General features: G+C 54.8%; 1 protein-coding gene across 5 annotated transcripts in view; it reads right to left on the reverse strand.

Moving 5' to 3' along the window:
• The window catches only part of LOC116956339 (uncharacterized), an 89054-nt gene that overhangs the window by 16412 nt on the left and 44943 nt on the right, over positions 1 to 27699 (reverse strand). For 4 of the 5 annotated variants that reach the window (XM_076054211.1, XM_032977905.2, XM_076054213.1 and 1 more), the window contains exons 3-5: positions 24580 to 24740; positions 16179 to 16361; positions 14891 to 15202 (exon numbers count right to left, since the gene is read on the reverse strand). In XM_076054211.1, coding sequence (XP_075910326.1) covers positions 14891 to 15202; positions 16179 to 16361; positions 24580 to 24738 — 654 coding nt within the window. In that variant the 5' untranslated portion in view covers positions 24739 to 24740. The remainder of the gene's footprint in view (positions 1 to 14890; positions 15203 to 16178; positions 16362 to 24579; positions 24741 to 27699) is intronic. The other variant, XM_076054215.1, reaches the window with a different exon arrangement.

The raw sequence follows: 27699 nt of genomic DNA on the forward strand, positions 1-27699 counted from the left end.
CCTAGGTCTAGGCACACAGCAGCAGCAATCATCGCTACCCGCTACTGGCAGACTAACCGCGTAGGGACAGCTGCCATCTGGGGGTGCCCCTAGGCTAGGCCACACAGCAGCAGCAATCATCGCTACCGCTACTGGCAGACTAACGCGTAGGGACAGCTGCCACTGGGGGTGCCCCCTAGGCTAGGCCACACAGCAGCAGCAATCATCGCTACCGCTACTGGCAGACTAACGCGTAGGGACAGCTGCCACTGGGGGTGCCCCTAGGCCTAGGCCACACAGCAGCAGCAATAATCGCTACCGCTACTGGCAGACTAACGCGTAGGGACAGCTGCCACTGGGGTGCCCCTAGGCTAGGCCACACAGCAGCAGCAATAATCGCTACGGCTACTGGCAGACTAACGCGTAGGGACAGCTGCCACTGGGGGTGCCCCTAGGCTAGGCCACACAGCAGCAGCAATCATCGCTACCGCTACTGGCAGACTAACGCGTAGGGACAGCTGCCACTGGGGGTGCCCCTAGGCTAGGCCACACAGCAGCAGCAGCCATCGCTACCGCTACTTGCAGAATAACGCGTAGGGACAGCTGCCACTGGGGGTGCCCCTAGGCTAGGCCACACAGCAGCAGCAATCATCGCTACGGCTACTGGCAGACTAACGCGTAGGGAACAGCTGCCACTGGGGGTGCCCCTAGGCTAGGCCACACGGCAGCAGCGGTCATCGCTACCGCTACTTGCAGACTAACGCGTAGGGACAGCTGCCACTGGGGGTGCCCCTAGGCTAGGCCACACAGCAGCAGCCATCATCGCTACCGCTACTGGCAGACTAACGCTCCCAGACAATAATGTGGGGGCCGCGTGTTCAGTTCTTTTGAGTTGGTGGTCTAGACAAGGCCGGAGGGAACGAGCGGCGAGTCGGCTCGCGTCTTTTGTCATTGGGTCGCGTCTTCCGTAAAACAAGAGCCGACAGCAACAATAGCACCACGACCACAACCACCACAACCACCACAGCCATCACAACCACCACCACAACCCATCACAACGACCACCACGGCGACCACAACCACCACCACAACCACCACAACCACCACGGCCACAACAACCACCACCATGGCCACCACAACCACCACCACAACCACCTCAACCACCACCACAACCACCTGAACCACCACGGCGATCACAACCACCACCACAACCACCACGGCCAACATAACCACCACCGCGGCCACCACAACCACCACCATGGCCACCACAACCACCACGGCTATCACAACCACCACCACCACAACCACCAGGCTATCACAACCACCACCACAACCACCGCGGCCACCACAACACCACCACCATGGCCACCACAACCACCACGGCTACCACAACCACCACCACCACAACCACCACGGCGATCACAACCACCACCACGACCACCACGGCCACCACAACCACCACCAACACACACTCCTCCCCCCAGCCAAGTGAATAGTTTGTTCCAGATGAACTTTGCGCAATGCCCCACAACAATGAGGTCGCTGTGTTGGGAGTCGAGCTGCCGGTGGGACGTGGAGCGTCACCGCACGGAGTGGGTACAGCACCCCGGGGGATCTCACTACCCACACACACACTGGGATCTCACTACACACACACACGCTGGGATCTCACTACACACACACACGCTGGGATCTCACTACCCACACACACGCTGGGATCTCACTACACACACACACACACACGCTGGGATCTCACTACACACACACACGCTGGGATCTCACTACACACACACACGCTGGGATCTCACTACACACACACACACACGCTGGGATCTCACTACACACACACATACTGGGATCTCACTACACACACACACACACTGGGATCTCACTACACACACACACACACTGGGATCTCACTACACACACACACACACGCTGGGATCTCACTACACACACACATACTGGGATCTCACTACACACACACACACACGCTGGGATCTCACTACACACACACACGCTGGGATCTCACTACCCACACACACACGCTGGGATCTCACTACACACACACACGCTGGGATCTCACTACACACACACACGCTGGGATCTCACTACACACACACACACGCTGGGATCTCACTACCCACACACACACTGGGATCTCACTACACACACACACACACGCTGGGATCTCACTACACACACGGTGGGATCTCACTACACACACACACACACACTGGGATCTCACTACCCACACACACGCTGGGATCTCACTACACACACACACACTGGGATCTCACTACCCACACACACACACGCTGGGATCTCACTACACACACACACACACACGCTGGGATCTCACTACACACACACACTGAGATCTCACTACACACACACACGCTGGGATCTCACTACACACACACACACACACGCTGGGATCTCACTACCCACACACACACACACGCTGGGATCTCACTACACACACACACACTGAGATCTCACTACACACACACACGCTGGGATCTCACTACACACACACACACACGCTGGGATCTCACTACCCACACACACGCTGGGATCTCACTACACACACACACACACGGTGGGATCTCACTACACACACGGTGGGATCTCACTACACACACACACGCTGGGATCTCACTACCCACACACACACACACACACGCTGGGATCTCACTACACACACACACACACACGCTGGGATCTCACTACACACACACACACACGCTGGGATCTCACTACACACACACACACACGCTGGGATCTCACTACCCACACACACGCTGGGATCTCACTGCCCACACACACACGCTGGGATCTCACTACACACACACACACACGCTGGGATCTCACTACCCACACACACGCTGGGATCTCACTACCCACACACACACACGCTGGGATCTCACTACACACACACACACACGCTGGGATCTCACTACACACACACACACGCTGGGATCTCACTACACACACGGTGGGATCTCACTACACACACACACGCTGGGATCTCACTACCCACACACACACACACTGGGATCTCACTACACACACACACACACACTGGGATCTCACTACACACACACACACACGCTGGGATCTCACTACACACACACACACACGCTGGGATCTCACTACACACACACACACACGCTGGGATCTCACTACCCACACACACGCTGGGATCTCACTACACACACGGTGGGATCTCACTACACACACACACGCTGGGATCTCACTACACACACACACACACACGCTGGGATCTCACTACACACACACACACACGCTGGGATCTCACTACCCACACACACACTGGGATCTCACTACCCACACACACACTGGGATCTCACTACCCACACACACGCTGGGATCTCACTACCCACACACACACGCTGGGACCTCACTACCCACACACAGGCTGGGATCTCACTACACACACACACGCTGGGACCTCACTACCCACACACACGCTGGGATCTCACTACCCACACACACACGCTGGGATCTCACTACCCACACACACGCTGGGATCTCACTACCCACACACACACGCTGGGATCTCACTACACACACACACACGCTGGGATCTCACTACCCACACACACACGCTGGGATCTCACTACAGACACACACACACACTGGGATCTCACTACCCACACACACGCTGGGATCTCACTACACACACGGTGGGATCTCACTACACACACACACACACACGCTGGGATCTCACTACCCACACACACACACGCTGGGATCTCACTACCCACACACACACGCTGGGATCTCACTACCCACACACACACACGCTGGGATCTCACTACCCACACACACACGCTGGGATCTCACTACACACACACACGCTGGGATCTCACTACCCACACACACACGCTGGGATCTCACTACACACACACACACACGCTGGGACCTCACTACACACACGGTGGGATCTCACTACACACACACACGCTGGGATCTCACTACACACACACACACACGCTGGGATCTCACTACACACACACACACACGCTGGGATCTCACTACCCACACACACACTGGGATCTCACTACCCACACACACACTGGGATCTCACTACCCACACACACGCTGGGATCTCACTACCCACACACACACGCTGGGACCTCACTACCCACACACACGCTGGGATCTCACTACACACACACACGCTGGGACCTCACTACCCACACACACGCTGGGATCTCACTACCCACACACACACGCTGGGATCTCACTACCCACACACACGCTGGGATCTCACTACCCACACACACACTGGGATCTCACTACCCACACACACACGCTGGGATCTCACTACCCACACACACACACGCTGAGATCTCACTACCCACACACACACGCTGGGATCTCACTACACACACACACGCTGGGATCTCACTACCCACACACACACGCTGGGATCTCACTACACACACACACACGCTGGGACCTCACTACCCACACACACGCTGGGATCTCACTACCCACACACACGCTGGGTACTCACTACCCACACACACGCTGGGATCTTACTACCCACACACATGCTGGGATCTCACTACCCACACACACACGCTGGGATCTCACTACCCACACACACACACTGGGATCTCACTACACACACACACACACTGGGATCTCACTACCCACACACACTCTGGGATCTCCGTACCCACACACACACACTGGGATCTCACTACCCACACACACGCTGGGATCTCACTACACACACACACACTGGGATCTCACTACACACACACACGGTGGGATCTCACTACCCACACACACTCTGGGATCTCACTACCCACACACACACACACTGGGATCTCACTACACACACACACACTGGGATCTCACTACACACACACACACACGCTGGGATCTCACTACACACACACACACGCTGGGACCTCACTACCCACACACACGCTGGGATCTCACTACCCACACACACGCTGGGTACTCACTACCCACACACACGCTGGGATCTTACTACCCACACACATGCTGGGATCTCACTACCCACACACACACGCTGGGATCTCACTACCCACACACACACACTGGGATCTCACTACACACACACACACACTGGGATCTCACTACCCACACACACTCTGGGATCTCCGTACCCACACACACACACTGGGATCTCACTACCCACACACACGCTGGGATCTCACTACACACACACACACTGGGATCTCACTACACACACACACGGTGGGATCTCACTACCCACACACACTCTGGGATCTCACTACCCACACACACACACACTGGGATCTCACTACACACACACACACTGGGATCTCACTACACACACACACACACACGCTGGGATCTCACTACACACACACACACGCTGGGATCTCACTACCCACACACACGCTGGGATCTCACTACCCACACACACGCTGGGATCTCACTACCCACACACACGCTGGGATCTCACTACCCACACAAACGCTGGGTTCTCACTACACACACACATGCTGTTCAGAGTATTCGGCTGCTGTAAATTCCCATGTGGTGATGATGATGCTGATAAGGCACTCCGTCGCTAAGCTATCATTTGCGACAGCCAGGCTCGCTCCTCAATATGAGCCACGCAGCTCAGCGGGGCCTCATCTCGTAAAAAAAAATTATTCAGCGGACTCTCGATTATCCGCGCTAATGACGGCCGGGGGCGGCCGCGGATCATCCTAAAAGATTCATGTCCCACGGATCTCGATGCCAAAAAACAAACAAAAACTATCGGTCGACCGACGGACGACCGACGGATGACGTGCTTGCTCGGTCGTAACACTTCCCTGGCTCCCGCCGAGGAGGAGGCCTCAGGCCCACTAAGCGGATGACGGCAGGGCCGTGCCACAATCAACGGCCACCAAACTCCGCGGGGGCCCGGCTTTCGTGGCGATGCGGCAACGGCCGTCGCCGAGAGGCGATCACGCGGATTTGGGATGGCCCGGAGCGAAAATGTTCGCTCGGCCTGTGCTGGAGCATCGTGCGACTTACGGTGAAGAACGACGGTCTTAAAGACCATCAGTTTGGGCCAGAAGGGAAAATCCACGGGTTGCGAATGTTTCGCTGTCAACATCTCGCCGCAAATCAGATAAACCGCACGCAGATATCCGAGAGCATACCGAGAGCCTCACCTGGCAAAGTAAAACAAAATAAAAAGTTTGAGTTTAGGGCAGTGGTTCATAGCCTTTCCTGCAGCCTTGCACCACTTTTTGATTCTCGTCATTAACAACAAAAATGTAATAATGCTAAAAAACTACGGGGGGTGGGGGGTTGATGACACGAAGTCAGTTGCAGCTTTACGTTACCCGTGGCTTCATAAGTGCTTTCGATGATTTACCTTCGAATGATTTACCTTCGAAGCAAAAAAAATCAGGCCACGTCTCGCTCCCGCTTGAAAGGGCATCTCGCACCAGCCGAGGTTGCGCGCGCCCACAGGTCAAGATAGAAGAACCACCGGCCAAGGGGAACCACCCCGTGATCAGTTTCAATTGGCACTCGCCACAGAATCGAACTCGGCTCGCCGGCATCGGAGCGGATGCTTCGCTCACGCACTCACGCACTCACGCACGCACTCACGCACTCGTACGTCTGCGGCGATGCCGACTCACGCTGTTCCTTCGCTTACACGCGCCCGCTCGCACGTCCACCGCGGCTCAAACCGGCGACACGTTTGACGAGCCGCAAGACCCGCCAAGCCCGTGCAGCAGATCCACGCCCGCCCAGAAGGGGCATCTCACAGCGCCGGTGGGGGGGGGAGGGGGGGGGCTGAGCGCACGCGCGCCCCCCCCCCCGGGTTAAGAAGAAGGACGCCTGGGCACCGGAGTATCTCGGGATCCGTCAGCGGGAGAAGCGTGCCCAAGTTGGCGCGGCAGGGGGCGATGAAGCTGCTGTTGCTGTGAATCGTTCCCAATTAATGAGAGGCGAAATGTTCGGCGCTGGGTGAGGTGGGGCGTGATGCGGTTTTTTGGCCGAAACCAGTTCCCACTGAAGGTTGCGTGTGTGCGTGTGTGTGGGTCGAGCCACGGGGAGGGATGTCACGAAAACGGAGGAAACATCCGCGCAGACCAGGGGGAGAGAACACGCAAACTCTACACACACATGCTCTCACTGACACACTCCCCAACTCACACTCACACATTCACACACTCACAGTCTGCAGAACAGGGGGAGAGGACACACAAACTCTACACACACACACTCGCTCTCACTGACACACTCCCCAACTCACTCTCACACATGCACACACTCACACACTCACAGTCTGTAGAACAGGGGGAGAGGACACACAAACTTTACACACACACACACACTCGCTCTCACTGACACACTCCCCAACTCACACTCACACATTCACACACTCACAGTCTGTAGAACAGGGGGAGAGGACACACAAACTCTACACACACACACTCGCTCTCACTGACACACTCCCCAACTCACTCTCACACATGCACACACTCACACACTCACAGTCTGTAGAACAGGGGGAGAGGACACACAAACTTTACACACACACACACTCGCTCTCACTGACACACTCCCCAACTCACACTCACACATTCACACACTCACAGTCTGTAGAACAGGGGGAGAGGACACACAAACTCTACACACACACACTCGCTCTCACTGACACACTCCCCAACTCACTCTCACACATGCACACACTCACACACTCACAGTCTGTAGAACAGGGGGAGAGGACACACAAACTCTACACACACACACACTCGCTTTCACTGACACACTCCCCAACTCACATTCACACACTCACAGTCTGTAGAACAGGGGGAGAGGACACATAAACTCTACACACACACACACACTCGCTCTCACTGACACACTCCCCAACACACACTCACACACTCACAGTCTGTAGAACAGGGGGAGAGGACACACAAACTCTACACACACACACACACTCGCTCTCACTGACACACTCCCCAACACACACTCACACATTCACACACTCACACACTCACAGTCTGTAGAACAGGGGGAGAGGACACACAGACTCTACACACACACACTCGCTCTCACTGACACACTCTCCAACTCACACTCACACACTCACTCTCACACACACACACTCCCCAACACACACTCACACACTCACACACTCACTCTCACACACTCACACAAAACAAAACAAAGACAAAGATCCCCCATATAGTCTTAACAGACTGTAGGGGCAAGTGCTGTTAGCGAGCACCTATGAAGGCCGGAACGGTACACGAGGGGGTGGGTGGCCAGCACCACGCCCGACCGCCTTTGTCTCCCTAGTGGCAATGTTTACACACCGCACCAGGTACTCATTTGAGGCTGAGTCGACCTAGGGGAGGCCCGGGACCGGTTCAGATAATCGTCACTGGTGTTGGCCGTGAGCGGGAATCAAACTCGTGTCGCCGGGTTCATAGCGCAGCGCGCTAACCGCTACACTATCGCTCCCCACACACACACACTCACTCTCACACACTCACACACTCACGGTGTGTAGAACAGGGGGAGACGACACACAAACTCTAGAGAGGGGTTTTTATTGTCGCTTGAGACCCGCCGCCGCCACCCGACACAGCCAATACGTAAAGCTTTGTCACGTGAACAAACACTGACAGCATGATGATGTTGTGGGTTCACTCTCCGGTGAACAAGTAGCTAATGGGTAAGGTTTCGCTCACGTGACAAACCTCACAAATTGGCTGTGTCGGAAGGTGGTGGCGGGTTTGAACGACGTAACGTCTACATGCACGCGGTCCAGCCCAAACAAGAACGCCCTCTATTATGGATGACGTTGATCGCGAAAGCCGAACAAGTTGGTTAAACAAAAACAGGAGACGCAATTGCACACTGCCAACGCACTCACACACTTGACGCGCACACTCAAAGGTCTGCAGAACAGGTGGAGAACACACAAACTCTAGGGAGACACACAAACTCCGTGGAGACACACAAACTTCAGAGAGACACACAAACCCTAGGGAGGCACACAAACTCTAGGGAGACACACAAACTCTAGGGAGACACACAAACTCTAGGGAGACACACAAACTCCATGGAGACACACAAACTCTAGGGAGACACACAAACTCTAGAGAGACACACAAACTCCAGAGAGACAAACAAACTCTAGGGAGGCACACAAACTCCATGGAGACACACAAACTCTAGGGAGACACACAAACTCCATGGAGACACACAAACTCTAGGGAGACACACAAACTCAGAGACACACAAACTCTAGGGAGACACACAAACTCTAGAGAGACACACAAACTCTAGGGAGACACACAAACTCAGAGACACACAAACTCTTGAGAGACACACAAAATACAGAGAGACACCCAAAATACAGAGAGACACACAAACTCTAGGGAGACACACAAACTCTAGGGAGACACACAAACTCCATGGAGACACACAAACTCAGAGACACACAAACTCTAGGGAGACACAAACTTTAGGAGGCTGTGCGTCTAGAACTCATAGTCCACACAGGGAGACCGTGCGTCTAGAACTCATAGTCCACACAAGGAGACCGTGCGTCTAGAACTCATAGTCCACACAGGGGGACCGTGCATCTAGAACTCATAGTCCACACAGGGGGACCGTGCATCTAGAACTCATAGTCCACACAGGCAGACCGTGTGTCTATAACTCATAGTCCACACTGGGAGACCGTGCGTCTAGAACTCATAGTCCACACTGGGAGACCATGCGTCTAGAACTCATAGTCCACACTGGGAGACCGTGCGTCTAGAACTCATAGTCCACACAGGGAGACCGGGTGTCTAGAACTCATAGTCCACACAAGGAGACCGTGTGTCTAGAACTCATAGTCCACACTGGGAGACCGGGTGTCTATAACTCATAGTCCACACAGGGAGACCGTGTGTCTAGAACTCATAGTCCACACTGGGAGACCGTGTGTCTAGAACTCATAGTCCACACTGGGAGACCATGCGTCTAGAACTCATAGTCCACACTGGGAGACCATGCGTCTAGAACTCATAGTCCACACTGGGAGACCGTGCGTCTAGAACTCATAGTCCACACAGGGAGACCGTGTGTCTAGAATTCATAGTCCACACAGGGAGACCGTGCGTCTAGAAATCATAGTCCACACAGGGAGACCGTGCGTCTAGAACTCATAGTCCACACAGGGAGACCGGGTGTCTAGAACTCATAGTCCACACAGGGAGACCGTGTGTCTAGAATTCATAGTCCACACAGGGAGACCGGGTGTCTAGAACTCATAGTTCACACAGGGAGACCGTGTGTCTAGAACTCATAGTCCACACAGGGAGACCGTGCGTCTAGAACTCATAGTCCACACAGGGAGACCGGATGTCTAGAACTCATAGTCCACACTGGGAGACCGTGCGTCTAGAACTCATAGTCCACACAGGGAGACCGTGCGTCTAGAACTCATAGTCCACACAGGGAGACCATGCGTCTAGAACTCATAGTCCACACAGGGAGACCATGCGTCTAGAACTCATAGTCCACACTGGGAGACCGTGCGTCTAGAACTCAATAGTCCACACAGGGAGACCGTGCGTCTAGAACTCATAGTCCACACAGGGAGACCGTACGTCTAGAACTCATAGTCCACACAGGGAGACCATGAGTCTAGAACTCATAGTCCACACAGGGAGACCATGCGTCTAGAACTCATAGTCCACACTGGGAGACCGTGCGTCTAGAACTCAATAGTCCACACAGGGAGACCGTGCGTCTAGAACTCATAGTCCACACAGGGAGACCGTGTGTCTAGAACTCATAGTTCACACTGGGAGACCGTGCGTCTAGAACTCATAGTCCACACAGGGAGACTGTGCGTCTAGAACTCATAGTCCACACAGGGAGACCGAGCGTCTAGAACTCATAGTCCACACAGGGAGACTGTGCGTCTAGAACTCATAGTCCACACAGGGAGACCGAGCGTCTAGAACTCATAGTCCACACTAGGAGACCAGGTGTCTAGAACTCATAGTCCACACAGGGAGACCGTGCGTCTAGAACTCATAGTCCACACAGGGAGACCGTGCGTCTAGAACTCATAGTCCACACAGGGAGACCGTGCGTCTAGAACTCATAGTCCACACAGGGAGACCGTGCGTATAGAACTCATAGTCCACACAGGGAGACCGTGTGTCTAGAACTCATAGTCCACACAGGGAGACCGTGCGTCTAGAACTCATAGTCCACACAGGGAGACCGTGCGTCTAGAACTCATAGTCCACACAGGGAGACCGTGCATCTAGAACTCATAGTCCACACTGGGAGACCGTGTGTCTAGAACTCATAGTCCACACAGGGAGACCGTGCGTCTAGAAATCATAGTCCACACAGGGAGACCGTGCGTCTAGAACTCATAGTCCACACAGGGAGACCGTGCGTCTAGAACTCATAGTCCACACAGGGAGACCGTGCGTCTAGAACTCATAGTCCACACAGGGAGACCGTGCGTCTAGAACTCATAGTCCACACTGGGAGACCGTGTGTCTAGAACTCATAGTCCACACAGGGAGTCCGTGCGTCTATAACTCATAGTCCACACAGGGAGACCGTGCGTCTAGAACTCATAGTCCACACAGGGAGACCGTGTGTCTAGAACTCATAGTCCACACAGGGAGACCGTGTGTCTAGAACTCATAGTCCACACAGGGAGGCCGTGCGTCTAGAGCTCATAGTCCACACAGGGAGACCGTGTGTCTAGAACTCATAGTCCACACAGGGAGACCGTGCGTCTAGAACTCATAGTCCACACAGGGAGACCGTGCGTCTAGAGCTCACAGCCGCTCAAGAGATCGGAGGCGACGATGCTAAAAATACCGTGAGGTTGAGACGGAGGGAGGGCGAGTGGGGGGAGTGTGTATCAGGGGATCGAGATATCAAATGAGGGGTTATTTTGAGAGTAAAGGACACGGCACTGTACTGAGTGATGGTAATTTCACGAGGCCCATGAAAAATTACCGGCGGGACCCCCGCGGCCACCACCACCACCGTCATCGTCGTCAGGGGCATAATCTTCAACATCGTCATCAACCCAATCATCGTTATCATCAGCAGAGGGAGGCTGCGAAACCAGCAGCATCATCATCATCATTATAAATGTCGTTGTTGTCATTGGCATCATCATGGATTTAATCCATGTCCTCATCATCATGCACTGGGACAGCTCCCACTGGGGGTGCCCCTAGGCTAGACCCACACACAGCAGCAACCATCACCCACCTACTGCCAGACTATAACCACACGGGGACAGCTGCCACTGGGGGTGCCCCTAGGCTAGACCCACACACAGCAGAACTCATCACCCACCTACTGCCAGACTAATAACCACACAGGGACAGCTACCACTGGGGGTGCCCCTAGGCTAGACCCACACACAGTAGCAACGATCGCCCCCCTACCGACAGACAAATGACCCAGGGTCACTGCTTGTAAATCAGGCTGCTATCCCGGTCTTTTGAGTACTCAGTTGTTCGCACAAACTTGAAAACTTGGACAACAGGCATCTCTCTGCAGCTCTATGCGTCTCTACGTACAATACCTTTGCATCTCTATGTCATGTTGATGACAGACGAGACCCAGGGCCACTTCTTGCAAATGCGACTGGTCTCTCGAGTTGTCAGCCGGGTTTAAATACTACCCCCTTAACTACACCTCGCCTGGCATACAGGAAGTTGTGGGTTCCATCCCGACCTTGACGGCCCTCCGTAGCCGCGTGGATATTTCTCAGGGTCCTCCGGTTTACCCTCCACATTTAGAGTCGACATCACGCAATTTTAGAGCAGTTTTGCCACCGCTGTAAACGTCCACACGGTGACGATGACAAGCCACTCCGTTTGTGATAACTGCACACAGCTCAGTGTGACCTTACCTGGCAAAAATAACAACAGTTCATAGTTTACAACACACTTGAAAACTTGACCACCATCATCACCGTCGTCGTCATCGTTGTCATCGTCATCTTTGTAATGTTTAAGAGGCGAACCCAGTCCTGCATCGTGTGCCAATTCAATTCATTATTTAACATCACCCCAACCCGCTCTCTCTCTCTATGTCTCTCACTCTCTCTCTCTCTGTCTGCATGTGCCAACTCCGGAGCAGAGTGGCCACTCCGGTCCGGTAAACATCGGCGGATCCGGGCCGGGCGACGGTTGAAACCGCCGCCCCGATGCCAGAATTCACAAGGGTGCGGTAATTCGGCACCAATGTGGCTGAGGGGCGGTGATGCGGCCGGACGGGGTGGGAGGCCGAGGGGGGAGGGAGGTGGTGGGTGCCAGGATGGGTGCACGAGGGTCGGTGGCACGGCTTCCAGAGAGGGGCGTACGGGACGTGTGTGCGTGTGCGCGTGTTCGCGTGTGTGCGTGTGTGCGTGTGTGCGTGTGTGCGTGTGTGCGTGTGTGCGTGTGTGCGTGTGTGCGTGTGTGCGTGTGTGTGCGTGGTTGCTGGCCACCCGCCCACCCTAGACTAGACAACACAGCAGCAGCGGCGCCTGCTACCAGCGTGAAGATGAGCCTCGTGCCACGCAGGGAAAGCCGCCGCTGGGGGTGCCCCTCGACCTGACCACCCGCACGGCAGCAACATCGCCCGCCATCCTGTCAAACCACCGCAGGCTGCATCTGTGACACAGCAGCAGCGGTGCCTGCTACCAGCGTGAAGATGAGCCTCGTGCCACGCAGGGACAGCTGCCACTAGGGGTGCCCCCAACTAAGGCTAGACAGCCGACGATGTTTCAATCGACCAACCGCATCGCGACCGACTGACTGAGTAAAGGGCATCGATTCAACGTGCCCCGTGTCGTGGCGAATCGATCATTTCCAATTTGTGCAGGCTCGCCTTGCAAATGTTGCACGCCAACATTTGCTTTACCTTCAGGCCAAGGGAAGAAATGAGACAAACTATATAAAAAAAAAACCGAGATGTAACAAAGCCAATCAGAAGCAACAATGCGGAGGAGACGGGACAACACAAAACTGGACGGAATAGACGATGCACCAGAGGCAGACGGCACACATGGAGATGCCAGGGGGCAGAGAGACGTGACCGCTCAATCACCACCACCACCATCACCAACCACGGCCAAGAGCCTCGTTCCAGCTCAATCAGACACCGACCCGGTGTCGAATTGCAATTAGATACCAACAATTGTTGCGCAAGTGCTACTTTTGTGCTTGCTAATGGAACAAATTGTCAACCAGCTCAACAATGACGCTGTTGGCCTGTGTTCGATCGGGGTGTCGATATACAATATACATACGGTACGTGCGCCAGACACTCAAGCCCGCTGCCAAACCACTGAACACCACCACCGCTACGAACCACGAGATCCCACCACCACGCGCCACCACCCTCACCGAACCACTACCGAACACCACCACTAATGCCACCACGACTACCAATACGACCACAACACCCGACCACTAAACAACACCACCACCATCCAGAACTTCCACCTAACACCACCAGCATCACCACGAGCACCACGACCATTACCACCACGACCACAACACACCGTGAAACATCACCACCGCCTTACGCCACCACCACCACCACCCACCGCCACACCGCAACGCAACACAGGCCACTGCCACCGCCACTACCACCACCACAACCGCCGCCACCACCACCACCACCGCCGCCACCACCACCACCACCGCCGCCACCACCACCACCACCGCCGCCACCACCACCACCACCACCGCCACCACCACCACCACCACCGCCACCACCACCGCCAACACCACCACCACCACCGCCACCACCACCGGACCACAACTCAACACAGGCCACCGCCGCCGCCGCCGCCGCCCCCCCTTCCCCCCCTCCCCCTCACCTCGCCGCGGAAGGCCTTCTGTGACACGGCGGCCGCCGCGGCAGCCGCGGCCATGGCCCCCGCCATGCTGGCCGCGGAGGGGGCCATGGAGGGGGCCATGACGCCGCCGGTGGGGTCCCCCAGCGCCAGCTGTGGGAGGTAGGAGCCCCCCGGGAAGAGGAGGTGGCCCCCGAGGGAGAGGTCCGTGAAGAGCCCCATGGGGGCCTGCGACAGCATGGGTAGGTACGGGGAGAAGGGGGCGTAGGGGGAGTGGCCCTGGGCGAAGATGCCCCCCGCGTGAGTCGGTGGGAAACCCTGCAGCATCGGATAGATCTGCGAGATGGTGGGGCGGGGGGGGGGCACAGAGGGGGGGGGGGAACGTGAGGCGTCAAGAGACGCACTGCTTCACACCGGGGTTGGGGGGGGGGTGCAGATCTTCCCAGCATTCCCAGGTTGTCGAGGCTTCGGCCTATGGCCTACCCATCAAGGCCTCTGCATTCCCAGGTTGTCGAGGCTTCGGCCTATGGCCTACCCATCAAGGCCTCTGCATTCCCAGGTTATCGAGGCTTCGGCCTATGGCCTACCCATCAAGGCCTCTGCATTCCCAGGTTATCGAGGCTTCGGCCTATGGCCTACCCATCAAGGCCTCTGCATTCCCAGGTTATCGAGGCTTCGGCCTATGGCCTACCCATCAAGGCCTCTGCGTTCCCAGGTTATCGAGGCTTCGGCCTATGCCCTACCCATCAAGGCCTCTGCGTTCCCAGGTTGTTGAGGCTTCGGCCTATGCCCTACCCATCAAGGCCTCTGCGTTCCCAGGTTATCGAGGCTTCGGCCTATGGCCTACCCATCAAGGCCTCTGCATTCCCAGGTTGTCGAGGCTTCCGCCTATGGCCTACCCATCACGGCTTCTGCGCTCCAGTTTGTCAAGGCTTCGGTCTATGGCCTACCCATCAAGGCCTCTGCGTTCCCAGGTTATCGAGGCTTCGGCCTATGGCCTACCCATCAAGGCCTCTGCGTTCCCAGGTTATCGAGGCTTCGGCCTATGGCCTACCCATCAAGGCCTCTGCGTTCCCAGGTTATCGAGGCTTCGGCCTATGGCCTACCCATCAAGGCTTCTGCGTTCCCAGTTTGTCAAGGCTTCGGCCTATGGCCTACCCATCAAGGCCTCTACGCTCCAGTTTGTCGAGGCTTCGGCCTATGACCGGCTCCTCACATTCCCGACTAATCCGCGGGAACGGCCGCGGCGGCGCTACACAAGTCGACGTCATCGTCGTCGTCGTCGTCATCGTCAACACATCATCGTGATTACCATGGGGTGCACCTGTGGCGCCTGCAGGGTGCAGGTGGCGCCCGTGCTCGCCATGTGCATGTGCTGCGCTAGCAGTGCGGCGCTCTTCTGCTGCAGCAGGTTGTTGCGCCCGTTGATCTCCAGCTGCGCCTTCAGGTGCTGCGGCGGGTGCAGGTACTTGCAGCTGTCGCGTGTGCAGCGGTCCTGTTGGGTGCGTGGGGGGGGGGGGTCGGACGCGGGGGTCAAGGACGCGGGGGTCAAGAACGTGGGGGTCAAGGACGCGGGGGTCAAGAACGCGGGGGTCAAGAACGCGGGGGTCGGACACAGGGGTCGGGCGCAGGGGTTAGACATGGGGGTAGACATGGGGGTAGATGCAAAATAGGCGTGGGGGGAAACGCAAGGGTTTAGACACGAGAGGGGTAGACACGAGGGGTAGACATGGGGGTTTAGATGCGGGGGGTAGATATGGGGGTTTGGACACGGGGGTTTAGATGCAGGGGTTTAGACACGAGGGGTAGACATAGGGGTTTAGACGCAGGGGTTTAGATGCGGGGGTTTAGACGCAGGGATTTAGACGCGGGGAGATATGGAAAGACATCGAGCAAGAGATACACCGGAGGGAGGGGATGCGGGGAGAAAGACGGGGGGAGATGCAGGGAGATGGGGGATGGTGGCGGTGATGGGTGGGAGACTCGGGAAGACGGAGCTCAGAGGCAGAGAGTCAACACATTTCAAATGGACTGGGCTTTTATTTTGTGTGCAGTCACTGGTGACGGGGCCGAGACCATCGACGCACTACAAGGGAGAACCCGGTTATGGTCAGGGGCCGCTGGAATACCTCCGCATCGGAACCTCAGCATCCCATCCCTCTCTGTGTGTCTCTAACACGGCCATTATGAACACCTGAGAGGGAGACACAGACAGACGCTCAAGCCCAGGCCTCTCGGCTGTACTGGCTCATCATCTTTGCCATGGCCATTACGAACCCTGAGAGAGAGACACAAACACACACACACAGACCGAGGGCTCGAACCCAGGCCTCTCGGCTGGACTGGCTCGGTTGTCTCCAGCACGGCCATGGTGAACCCTTCACCGCAGTGTGATCCCCCTGTTTGTTTTTATTATTTTTGTTTATTTTGCTTCTTGGCTGGGCCCAGTGACAGCTGCAAAGACTTCCTGCCGTGCGGTCTACAGAGAGCGGCGGGCACGCGCGCTTAAAGCGGAGTGTGACGTTGGGCGCCCGGCAGTGAAAGGTGCTGAAAGACGCAGGGTCTCACACCCCCCCACTCGCTCGCTCACTCACCGGCACACTCACTCACTCATGCGGTCACTCGCTCGCTCGCTCACTCACCGGCTCACTCACTCACTCATTCGGTCACTCGCTCGCTCACTCACCGACTCACTCACTCACTCACCGGCTCACTCAATCACTCACTCACGTGGTCACTTACTCGCTCACTCACCGGCACACTCACTCATGCGGTCACTTACTCGCTCGCTCACTCACTCACCCACTGGCTCACTCACTTACCAGCGAACTCACTCACCGGCTCACTCACTCATGCGGTCACTTACTCGCTCGCTCACTCACCGGCTCACTCACTCGCTCACTCACTTCCTCACCAGCTCACTCACTCACTGGCTCACTCGCTCACTCATGCGGTCACTTACTCGCTCACTCACTTACTCACCAGCTCACTCACTCACTGGCTCACTCACTCACCGGCTCACTCACGTGGTCACTTACTCGCTCGCTCACTCACTCACTGGTTCACTCACTTACCAGCTCACTCACTCACCGGCTCACTCACTCGCTCACTCACTCACCGGCTCACTCGCTCACTCATGCGGTCACTTACTCGCTCGCTTGCTCACTCACTGGCTCGCTCACTTACCAGCTCACTCACTCACCGGCTCACTCACTCGCTCACACACTTACTCACCAGCGCACTCACTCACCGGCTCACTCGCTCATGTGGTCACTTGCTCACTCACGCGGTCAATCACCAGCTCACTCACTCACCGGCTCACTCGCTCACTCACTCACTTACTCACCAGCTCACTCACTCACCGGCGCACTCACTCACTGGATCGCTTACACGCCTCTCTCATGCTGCTGTTCACCCGCTCACACCTTAATTCACAGACTCACTCGCTCCCTCACTGACCCACCCCAAGCACCCTACTCAATCAGTCACGCAATCACTCACTCACTCACCCATTCACTTACACACCTATCCACCCACTCGCTCATTAATTTAACTCGCTCATTAATTCACTTACCCACTCACTCACCCTGCCAATCGACCAAGAACCCAATCAATCTCCCACACAATCAATCACTCACCCAATAAATCTATCTCCCACCCAATCAATCACCGAATAATCACCAATCCACCCAATCAATCACTTGCCCAATCAACCACCCACACAATCAATCTCTCCCACCCAATCAATTACCAACCCAATCAATTACCCACCCAATTAATTACCAACCCAAACAATCTCTCCCACCCAATCAATTACCCACCCAATCAATTACCCACACAATCAATTACCCACCCAATCAAATACCCACACAATCAATTACCCACACAATCAATTACCCACACAATCAATTACCCACCCAATCAATTATCCACCCAATCAATCAATCTCCCACCCAATCAATCAAGCACCCAATTATCCACCCACACAATTAACCACCCTCAATCAACTACGTGCCCACTCACCTATTCAACGAGTCACTCACCTACGCACCGACCAAGTATCTGGGTAGGAGTGAGTTGGTGAATGATCGAGCGAGCAAGAGAGACAGCTAGTGGATGAGTGGGTGCGTGACTGACCGAGTGATTGTGTGAATGAACGAGTTAATTAATAAGTGAGTGGAGGAGTGAGTGATAGGGCGAGTGAATGAGTCGGCGAGGAAGTGAACGAGTGGGCGAGTCAATGAGTGGGCAAGCGAGTGAATGAATGGGTGAGTAATTTAAAGAGTGGACGAGCGAATTAATGAGTGGACGAGTGATTTAAAAAGAGGGCGAGCGAGCGAATAAGTGATTTAAAGAGTGAGCGAGCGAGTGAACAAGTGGGCGAGTGATTTAAAGAGTGGACGAGAGAGTTAATGAGTGGGTGGGCGAGCGAGTGAATGAGTGGGTGAGTGATTTAAAGAGTGGGCGAGCGAGTGAATGAGTGATTTAAAGAGTGGGTGAGTAATTTAACGAGTGGGTGAGTGATTTAAAGAGTGGGAGTGAATGAGCGGGCGAGTGATTTAAATAGTGGGCGAGTGATTAAAATAGTGGGCGAATGATTAAAAGAGTGGGCGAGCGAGTGAATGAGCGGGCAAGTGATTTAGAGAGTGGGCGTGGGAGTGAATGAGAAGGCGAGTGATTTAAAGAGTGGGCGTGGGAGTGGACGAGCGATTTAAATAGCGGGCGAGTGATTTAAAGAGTGGGCGAGGGAGTGGACGAGCGGGCGAGTGATTTAAAGAGTGGGCGAGGGAGTGGACGAGCGGACGAGCGATTTAAAGAGTGGGCGAGTGATTAAAAGAGTGGGCGAGCGAGCGACTGAGCGGGCGAGTGATTTAAATAGTGGGCGAGCGACTGAACAAGCGGGCGAGTAATTTAGAGAGTGGGCGAGCGAGTGAACTAGCGGGCGGGCGAGCGGGTGAGCGAGCGAGCAGTGGGGGCACAACTCCGAGCCCCTGGTGACTCTGTAATTGTGCCGTCACTCATCCTCAGACTCACGCCCTCTTCCACTGCCAACTCTCACGTCTTCTCTCCCACCCTCTTGCCCACTCTCTCATCTCCCACGACCACATGTTCACTCCCGCCCCACTCTCTACCTCCCTCACACTCTCACACTCTCCCTTCTATGCAATTACACAATGCAATGTGGATGTATAATAGTGTTCACGTGCCAGCGCGGTGCCTCTGACACGGCCATTAGGAACCCCGGTGAGAGAGAGAGAGAGCGAGAAGTCACCCAGACCCAGGACTTGAACCCGGGGGCCTCAGCGGTTCTGGCTCAGTGCCTCTGACACGGCCATTCTGAACCCTGTGAGCAACCCTCACTACCTCAATGCGGTCTTTGTACAGCCATTTACAATGTGGTGTTATATAGCACAGAGTCTCTCTATGCGAGTCTGTGGGTCTCGATGTGAGTGAGTCTGTGGGTCTTTGCGTGAGTCTGTGGGTCTCTATGTGAGTGAGTCTGTGGGTCTCTATGTGAGTTAGTCTATGGGTCTTTGTGTGAGTCTGTGGGTCTCTATGTGAGTGAGTCTATGGGTCTTTGCGTAAGTCTGTGGGTCTCTATGTGAGTGAGTCTATGGGTCTTTGCGTAAGTCTGTGGGTCTCTATGTGAGTGAGTCTATGGGTCTTTGCGTGAGTCTGTGGGACTCTATGTGAGTGAGTCTATGGGTCTCTATGTGAGTTAGTCTATGGGTCTTTGCGTGAGTCTGTGGGTCTCTATGTGAGTGAGTCTATGGGTCTTTGCGCGAGTCTGTGGGTCTCTATGTGAGTGAGTCTATGGGTCTTTGCACAAGTCTGTGGGTCTCTATGTGAGTGAGTCTATGGATCTTTGTGTGAGTCTGTGGGTCTCTATGTGAGTGAGTCTATGGGTCTTCGCGTAAGTCTGTGGGTCTCTATGTGAGTGAGTCTATGGGTCTTTGCGTAAGTCTGTGGGTCTCTATGTGAGTGAGTCTATGGGTCTTTGCGTGAGTCTGTGGGTCTCTATGTGAGTGAGTCTATGGGTCTCTATGCGAGTTAGTCTATGGGTCTTTGCATGAGTCTGTGGGTCTCTATGTGAGTGAGTCTATGGGTCTTTGCGTGAGTCTGTGGGTCTCTATGTGAGTGAGTCTATAGGTCTTTGCGTGAGTCTGTGGGTCTCTATGTGAGTGAGTCTATGGGTCTCTATGTGAGTTAGTCTATGGGTCTTTGCGTGAGTCTGTGGGTCTCTATGTGAGTGAGTCTATGGGTCTTTGCGTAAGTCTGTGGGTCTCTATGTGAGTGAGTCTATGGATCTTTGTGTGAGTCTGTGGGTCTCTATGTGAGTGAGTCTATGGGTCTTTGCGTAAGTCTGTGAGTCTCTATGTGAGTGAGTCTATGGGTCTTTGCGTAAGTCTGTGGGTCTCTATGTGAGTGAGTCTATGGGTCTTTGCGTGAGTCTGTGGGTCTCTATGTGAGTGAGTCTATGGGTCTCTATTTGAGTTAGTCTATGGGTCTTTGCGTGAGTCTGTGGGTCTCTATGTGAGTGAGTCTATGGATCTTTGTGTGAGTCTGTGGGTCTCTATGTGAGGGAGCCTATGTGTCTTTGCGTAAGTCTGTGGGTCTCTATGTGAGTGAGTCTATGGGTCTTTGCGTGAGTCTGTGGGTCTCTATGTGAGTGAGCCTATGGGTATTTGCGTGAGTCTGTGGATCTCTATGTGAGTGAGTCTATGGGTCTTTGCGTGAGTCTGTGGGTCTCTATGTGAGTGAGCCTATGGGTCTTTGCGTGAGTCTGTGGGTCTCTATGTGAGTGAGTCTATGGGTCTTTGCGTGAGTCTGTGGGTCTCTATGTGAGTGAGTCTATGGGTCTTTGCGTGAGTCTGTGGGTCTTTATGTGAGTGAGTCTATGGGTCTTTGTGTGAGTCTGTGGGTCTCTATGTGAGTGAGTCTGTGGGTCTTTGTGTGAGTCTGTGGGTCTCTATGTGAGTGAGTCTATGGGTCTCTATGTGAGTGAGTCTATGGGTCTTTGCGTGAGTCTGTGTGTCTCTATGTGAGTGAGTCTGTGGATCTCTATGCGAGTGAGTCTGTGGGTCTCTATGTGAGTGAGTCTATGGGTCTTTGTGTGAGTCTACGGGTCTTTGTGCGAGTCTACGGGTTTCTGTGTGAGTCTGTGGGTCTCTATGCGAGTCTGTGGGTCTCTATGCGCATCTGTGTGTCTCTATTCGAGTGAGTCTGTGGATCTCTATGCGATTGAGTCTGTTGGTCTCTATGCGAGTGAGTCTATGGGTCTCTAGGTCTCGATGTGCATCATTGAGTCTATGCGAGCGAGTCTCAAGCTCCCTTGTGTGAGTCTGTGGATCTCTTTGTGAGTTTATGGGTCTCTGTGCGAGTCTACAGGTCTCTATTGTAGTCTGTGGGTCTCTGTGCGAGTCTACGGGTCTCTATGTGAGTCTGTGGGTCTCTTTGTGAGTTTATGGGTCTCTATGCGAGTCTGTGGGTCTCTATGCGAGTCTGTGGGTCTCTGTGCGAGTCAACGGGTCTCCGTGTGAGTCTACGGGTCTCTATGTGAGTCTGTGGGTCTCTATGCGAGTCTGTGGGTCTCTATGTGAGTCTATGGGAGAGAGAGAGAGGAAATTAGTCATTGGCAGGGAAGGGGAAGGTCTTGAGCCTGGACAGGAACAGGGTAGGGAGCCAACAGCACCGGTGGCTGGGGGAAGCAATTACCAGACCCCGGTTGGGGGGGGGGGGTTAGAGGGAGGGGGGCAGTGTCTCTCTCTCCCTCTCCTTCCCACTCTCCATGTCTCTCTCGCCCCCTCTCTCACTCGCACACTCTCTCTCTTTCACTCACTCACTCCCCCCTCTCTCTCACTCAATCCCTGTCTCTCTAGCCCCCTCTCTCACTCACTCCTCTCTCTCACTCACTCCCTGTCTCTCTCTCTCACTCACTCACTCCCCCCCTCTCTCTCACTCACTCCCTGTCTCTCTAGCCCCTCTCTCACTCACTCCCCCCTCTCCCTCACTCACTCACTGTCTCTCTCTCTCACTCACTCACTCCCCCCCTCTCTCTCACTCCCTGTCTCTCTAGCCCCCCCTCTCTCTCTCACTCGCACTCTCTCACTCACTCCCTGTCTCTCTCTCTCACTCACTCACTCACTCCCCCCCTCGCTCTCACTACCTGTCTCTCTAGCCCCCTCTCTCTCACTCACTCCCCCCTCTCTCTCACTCACTCACTGTCTCTCTAGCCCCCCTCTCTCTCCCACTCGCACTCTCTCACTCACTCACTCACTCCCCCCTCTCTCTCGCTCCCTGTCTCTCTAGCCCCCTCTCACTCACTCACTCCCCCTCTCTCTCTCTTTCACTCACTCACTCCCCCATCTCTCTCTCTCTCACTCCCCCCTCTCACTCACTCCTCCCCCCCCCTCCATCTCTCTGTCTCTCCGGGCTCCTGGAGATAAGAGAGTGTTACATTCGCCGTTCGCTGGTGACACAGCTGCTGCTGCTGCTGGCGGTGATGAGAGTCTGAGCGGGGAGTCGAACCCAGCTCGCTGGGACCCCGTTGTTGCGTGCGGGACATTTTGACATTCACCCGTGGCGCGCAGCCTCAAGAGACCTGATGGGGCTAGTGCTGCTCCGGAGTACCCATCACACACGCACATATCCGCCGCGTGGCCTACACAGATTTGCCGGGGCAAGCGCTGTTCGCGAGCATCGCCTATGAAGGCCGGCACGGCACATAAAAGCGGGGGGACCGGGTGTGGCCAGACCACGGCCCGGTGTGGCCAGACCACGGCCCGGCCGCCTCGGTCTCGGCCAACGCTGAGGTTGACGCACCGCACCAGGTACTCTCATTGTTTAAGGCCGAGTCGACCCGTTCGGACGTTCCCCACCGATGTTAGTTTGCCGTACACAAAGACAGAAGACAAAGATTCCAACCACCACCACCCCCCCCACGTATAGCCCGAACGGACCGTTGGGGCCGGTGCTGCGAGCGAGTCGCATCGGTGAAGGCCGTGGGGGGTGGGTGGCCTGGCAGCGGTTCATCTCCCCAGTGGCGATGTTCACGACACACCGCACCGGGTACCCATTTGAGGCCGAGGCGACCTAGGCGAGGCCCGGGACCCGTTTCAGATAACCGCCAACTGATGTTGGCCGTGAGCTCGCTAACCGCTAGGCGAACACTCCCCATCACAATCCTGTTTCACTCGCACACACCCGTCTCAAACACGATACACCATCACACACGCACACACACACAGACTATACGTCTTCTTTGGTTCTTTCGGTAAAGTCACCACCGCGTAGAATGGGAATAAAATAATAAATTGATAAAATAAAATAACGCGATAAAATTCTCACGACGTTTCGGCCACAACACAAGCGGCCTTCATCAGGTGAAGGGACGAGACTGTCTGGAGGACAGCGCTGGAGTCAGTCTCGTCCCTTCACCTGATGAAGGCCGCTTGTGTTGTGGCCGAAACGTCGTGAGAATATTATTGTGTTATTTTATCAATTTATTATCATTATTCTCATTCTACGTGGTGGTGACTTTACCGAAAGAACCAAAGAAGATGAATCCTTGCAGTCACGAAAGCTTTAAATCGAGACTATACATCCCCTGCACAGTCCGTGCGCGTGTAAGAGGTGCTACTCGCTGACGGGACTTGCCCCCGCGGCCTGCCGAAGGCTACTCGGGGCAGCTTTGCCTTCGTCTCCGCGGGCACCTTGAGCGAGTCGAAGCAGGCGACGACGCGGCCGTTGTCCACGGTGACGCCCTCGGGGGGGTGAGCGTAGCGGCACTCGGAGGCGTCGCGCGAGCACGAGCCGCGGGAGAACTCACGGCACACCTCCAGCGTGAGCCAGCGAGCGTCGCGCACCGCCATGCCTACGCACGCAGAGGAGTCACAGCGAGTCACACGGAGTCACACCGAGTCACACCGAGTCACACCGAGTCACACAGAGTCACACAGAGTCACACACACACACACACGCGGCACACCTCCAGCATGAGCCAGCGAGCGTCGCGCACCGCCATGCCTACGCACGCAGAGTCACAGCGAGTCACACGGAGTCACACAGAGTCACACAGAGTCACACCGAGTCACACACAGAGTCACACACAGTCACACCGAGTGACACCGAGTCACACCGAGTCACACAGAGTCACACCGAGTCACACGTAGACACACGGAGTCACACCGAGTCACACCGAGTGACACCGAGTCACACCGAGTCACACACACACGCGGCACACCTCCAGCGTGAGCCAGCGAGCCTCGCGCACCACCATGCCTCAGCACACGCGTACACAAAGATCCCCCGTGTAGCCTCAACAGACTGTTGGGGCAAGTGCTGTTAGCGAGTAGCAGCACCTGTGAAGGCTACCGGCACTGTGGCACGCACAGAGGGGGTGGGGTGGCTACCAGCACCACGCCCGGCCAACTTTGTCTCAGTCACCGGTCTTGGCCGTGAGCGGGAATCGAACCCGGGGGGCCGGGTTCGCAGCGCCACCCTCCACGCACGCACGCTCACACTCGCACACTCACGTACACACGCTCACACTCCCGTGCTCACACCCCCGTGCTCACACTCCCGCGCGCTCACGCTCGCACAACAGAATTTGGAGTGAAAGCCAAGGCAGACTAATCTCGCGCTCACGCACCGCATTCCCCCGTCGCTCCCCAAACACACGCGCGCACCAGTTCACGAGCGCCAACGACGTCACGCGCCAGGCCGCCCCGACGAGGGCGGTGACGTCGCACGCCCTGTGACGTCGCACGCGCTGTGACGTCACGCGCGATGACGTCACCACCCACAACTTTGTTGTAAGAGGTTTTTTGGGTTAGACTGCATAGGCATTAATGCGTCGTTAAGCCCGCCACCGCCTGACACGTCAGAGTCGGGATCGAACCCGCGACCCCCTGAATACCAGGCGAGGTAGTTAACATCTCCTAGCCACCGTGATGATGATGATAAGAGAGAGAGAGACACAAACTACAAATATACAGCAGCAGCAGGCGTCAGGGTCAGGATTGAACCCACGACCCCCTGCACACCAGGCGAGGTAGTCAACATCTCCTAGCCACCGTGATTATGATGAGAGAGAGAGAGACACGCAAACTTCAAATATACAGCAGCAGCAGCAGGCGTCAGGGTCAGGATTGAACCCACGACCTCCTGCACACCAGGCGAGGTAGTCAACATCTCATAGCCACCGTAGCGCCCGTGTATTTGGAGTTTGCGTCTCTCTCTCTCTCTCCCCGTGGTCAACCGCGTGGACTTTTCTCCGGGTCCTCCGGTTCCCCCCACACCCCCACCCCCCCCCCCCCACATTCAGAATCGACGTCACGCGTTCAACAAGTAATTTGGCTGCTTGCTGTAAATTTCCGCGCGGCCGACGATGACAGCAAGCCCAGTTCGTCTTGGCCCAGCTGCCGTTTGTGATGTCGTCACGGCGGTGGCCGCTTCTGCAAAGGGAGGAAAACGACAGGCTTCGATGGGCTGCTAGACCTTGCGAAGGACAGGTCGCTCCTGAGAGAGAGAGATAGAGATAGAAGTGAATATCGCTTTGCCTGGTAGGCCGGGGGTGGCTTCGTGTGGCGCTTTCTTCCGTGTCCTGGGGCGATTTCTTTAGCCGTCATGCACCGTGCACGACTATCGTGTATGTTGTGTTGTAGGTTTGGGGGAAAAAATAGCTTTATGGCTCATCGGATTTCTCCTGCAGTGTAAATAAATACTCTGATTCTGTATATTTCGAGTTTCCATGTCTCTCTCTCTCGTTATCCGTGGATTTTTGTTCGGGTCCTCCACATTTAGAATCGCACGTTTGGAGTATTTGGCTACTGCGAGACATTTCCACGACGACGATGACGATGATGATGACGATGATGATGATGATGACGATGACGACGATGACAATGATGATGATGACGATGATGATGATGACGATGCCAATGATGATGATAATGATGACGATGATGATGACGATGATGATGACAATGACGATGACGATGATGACGATGATGATGACAATGATGATGACGACGATGATGATGACGATGACAATGACGATGACAATGACGATGACGACGATGATGACGATGATGATGATGATGACGATGATGATGACGATGATGATGACGATGATGACGATGATGATGACGATGACAATGATGATGATGACGATGATGACGATGATGATGACGATGATGATGACAATGACGATGACAATGACGATGACGATGACAATGATGATGACGATGATGATGATGACGATGACAATGACGATGATGACGATGATGGAGCCCACTCCGTTGAGGCATTTCGTTTGTGACGGGCAGGGTCGCTTCCGAAAAAAAAATATCTAAAGAGCTTCACATTTTGATTTAAAGCTTTCGTGACTGCAGGGATCCATATTCTTGGTTCTTTCGGTAAAGTCACCACCACGTAGAAGGGAAACAATAAAATAACAAAAAAATCAAACAATAAAATTCTCACGACGTTTCAGGTGATGATGATTGCTTGTGTTTTGCAGTCGAAACGTCGTGAGAACTTTATTGTCTTATATTTTTATTATTTAATTGTTTCCCTTCTACGTGGTGACTTTACCGAAAGAACCAAGAATATGAGCTTCATATTCTTGGTTCTTTCGGTAAAGTCAAGTAGATAAAAAATAAAAATAATATTTCTTTTTTTATTTCGGGCGGAGAGATGAAGACCGCTTGCGTTGCCATAGAACCGTCGGGGGCTTTTTTTCCCTTTAATTATTTAACATTTATTTTCATTTGTAATTTTTTTTCCTTATTTTCCATCTACGCGACTTTACCGAAAGAACCAAGCATTAA

Source organism: Petromyzon marinus, chromosome 64 (assembly GCF_048934315.1).
Source record: "Petromyzon marinus isolate PM22_M1 ecotype Great Lakes invasive population chromosome 64, UKy_Petmar_22M1.pri1.0, whole genome shotgun sequence".
NCBI lineage: Eukaryota > Metazoa > Chordata > Hyperoartia > Petromyzontiformes > Petromyzontidae > Petromyzon > Petromyzon marinus.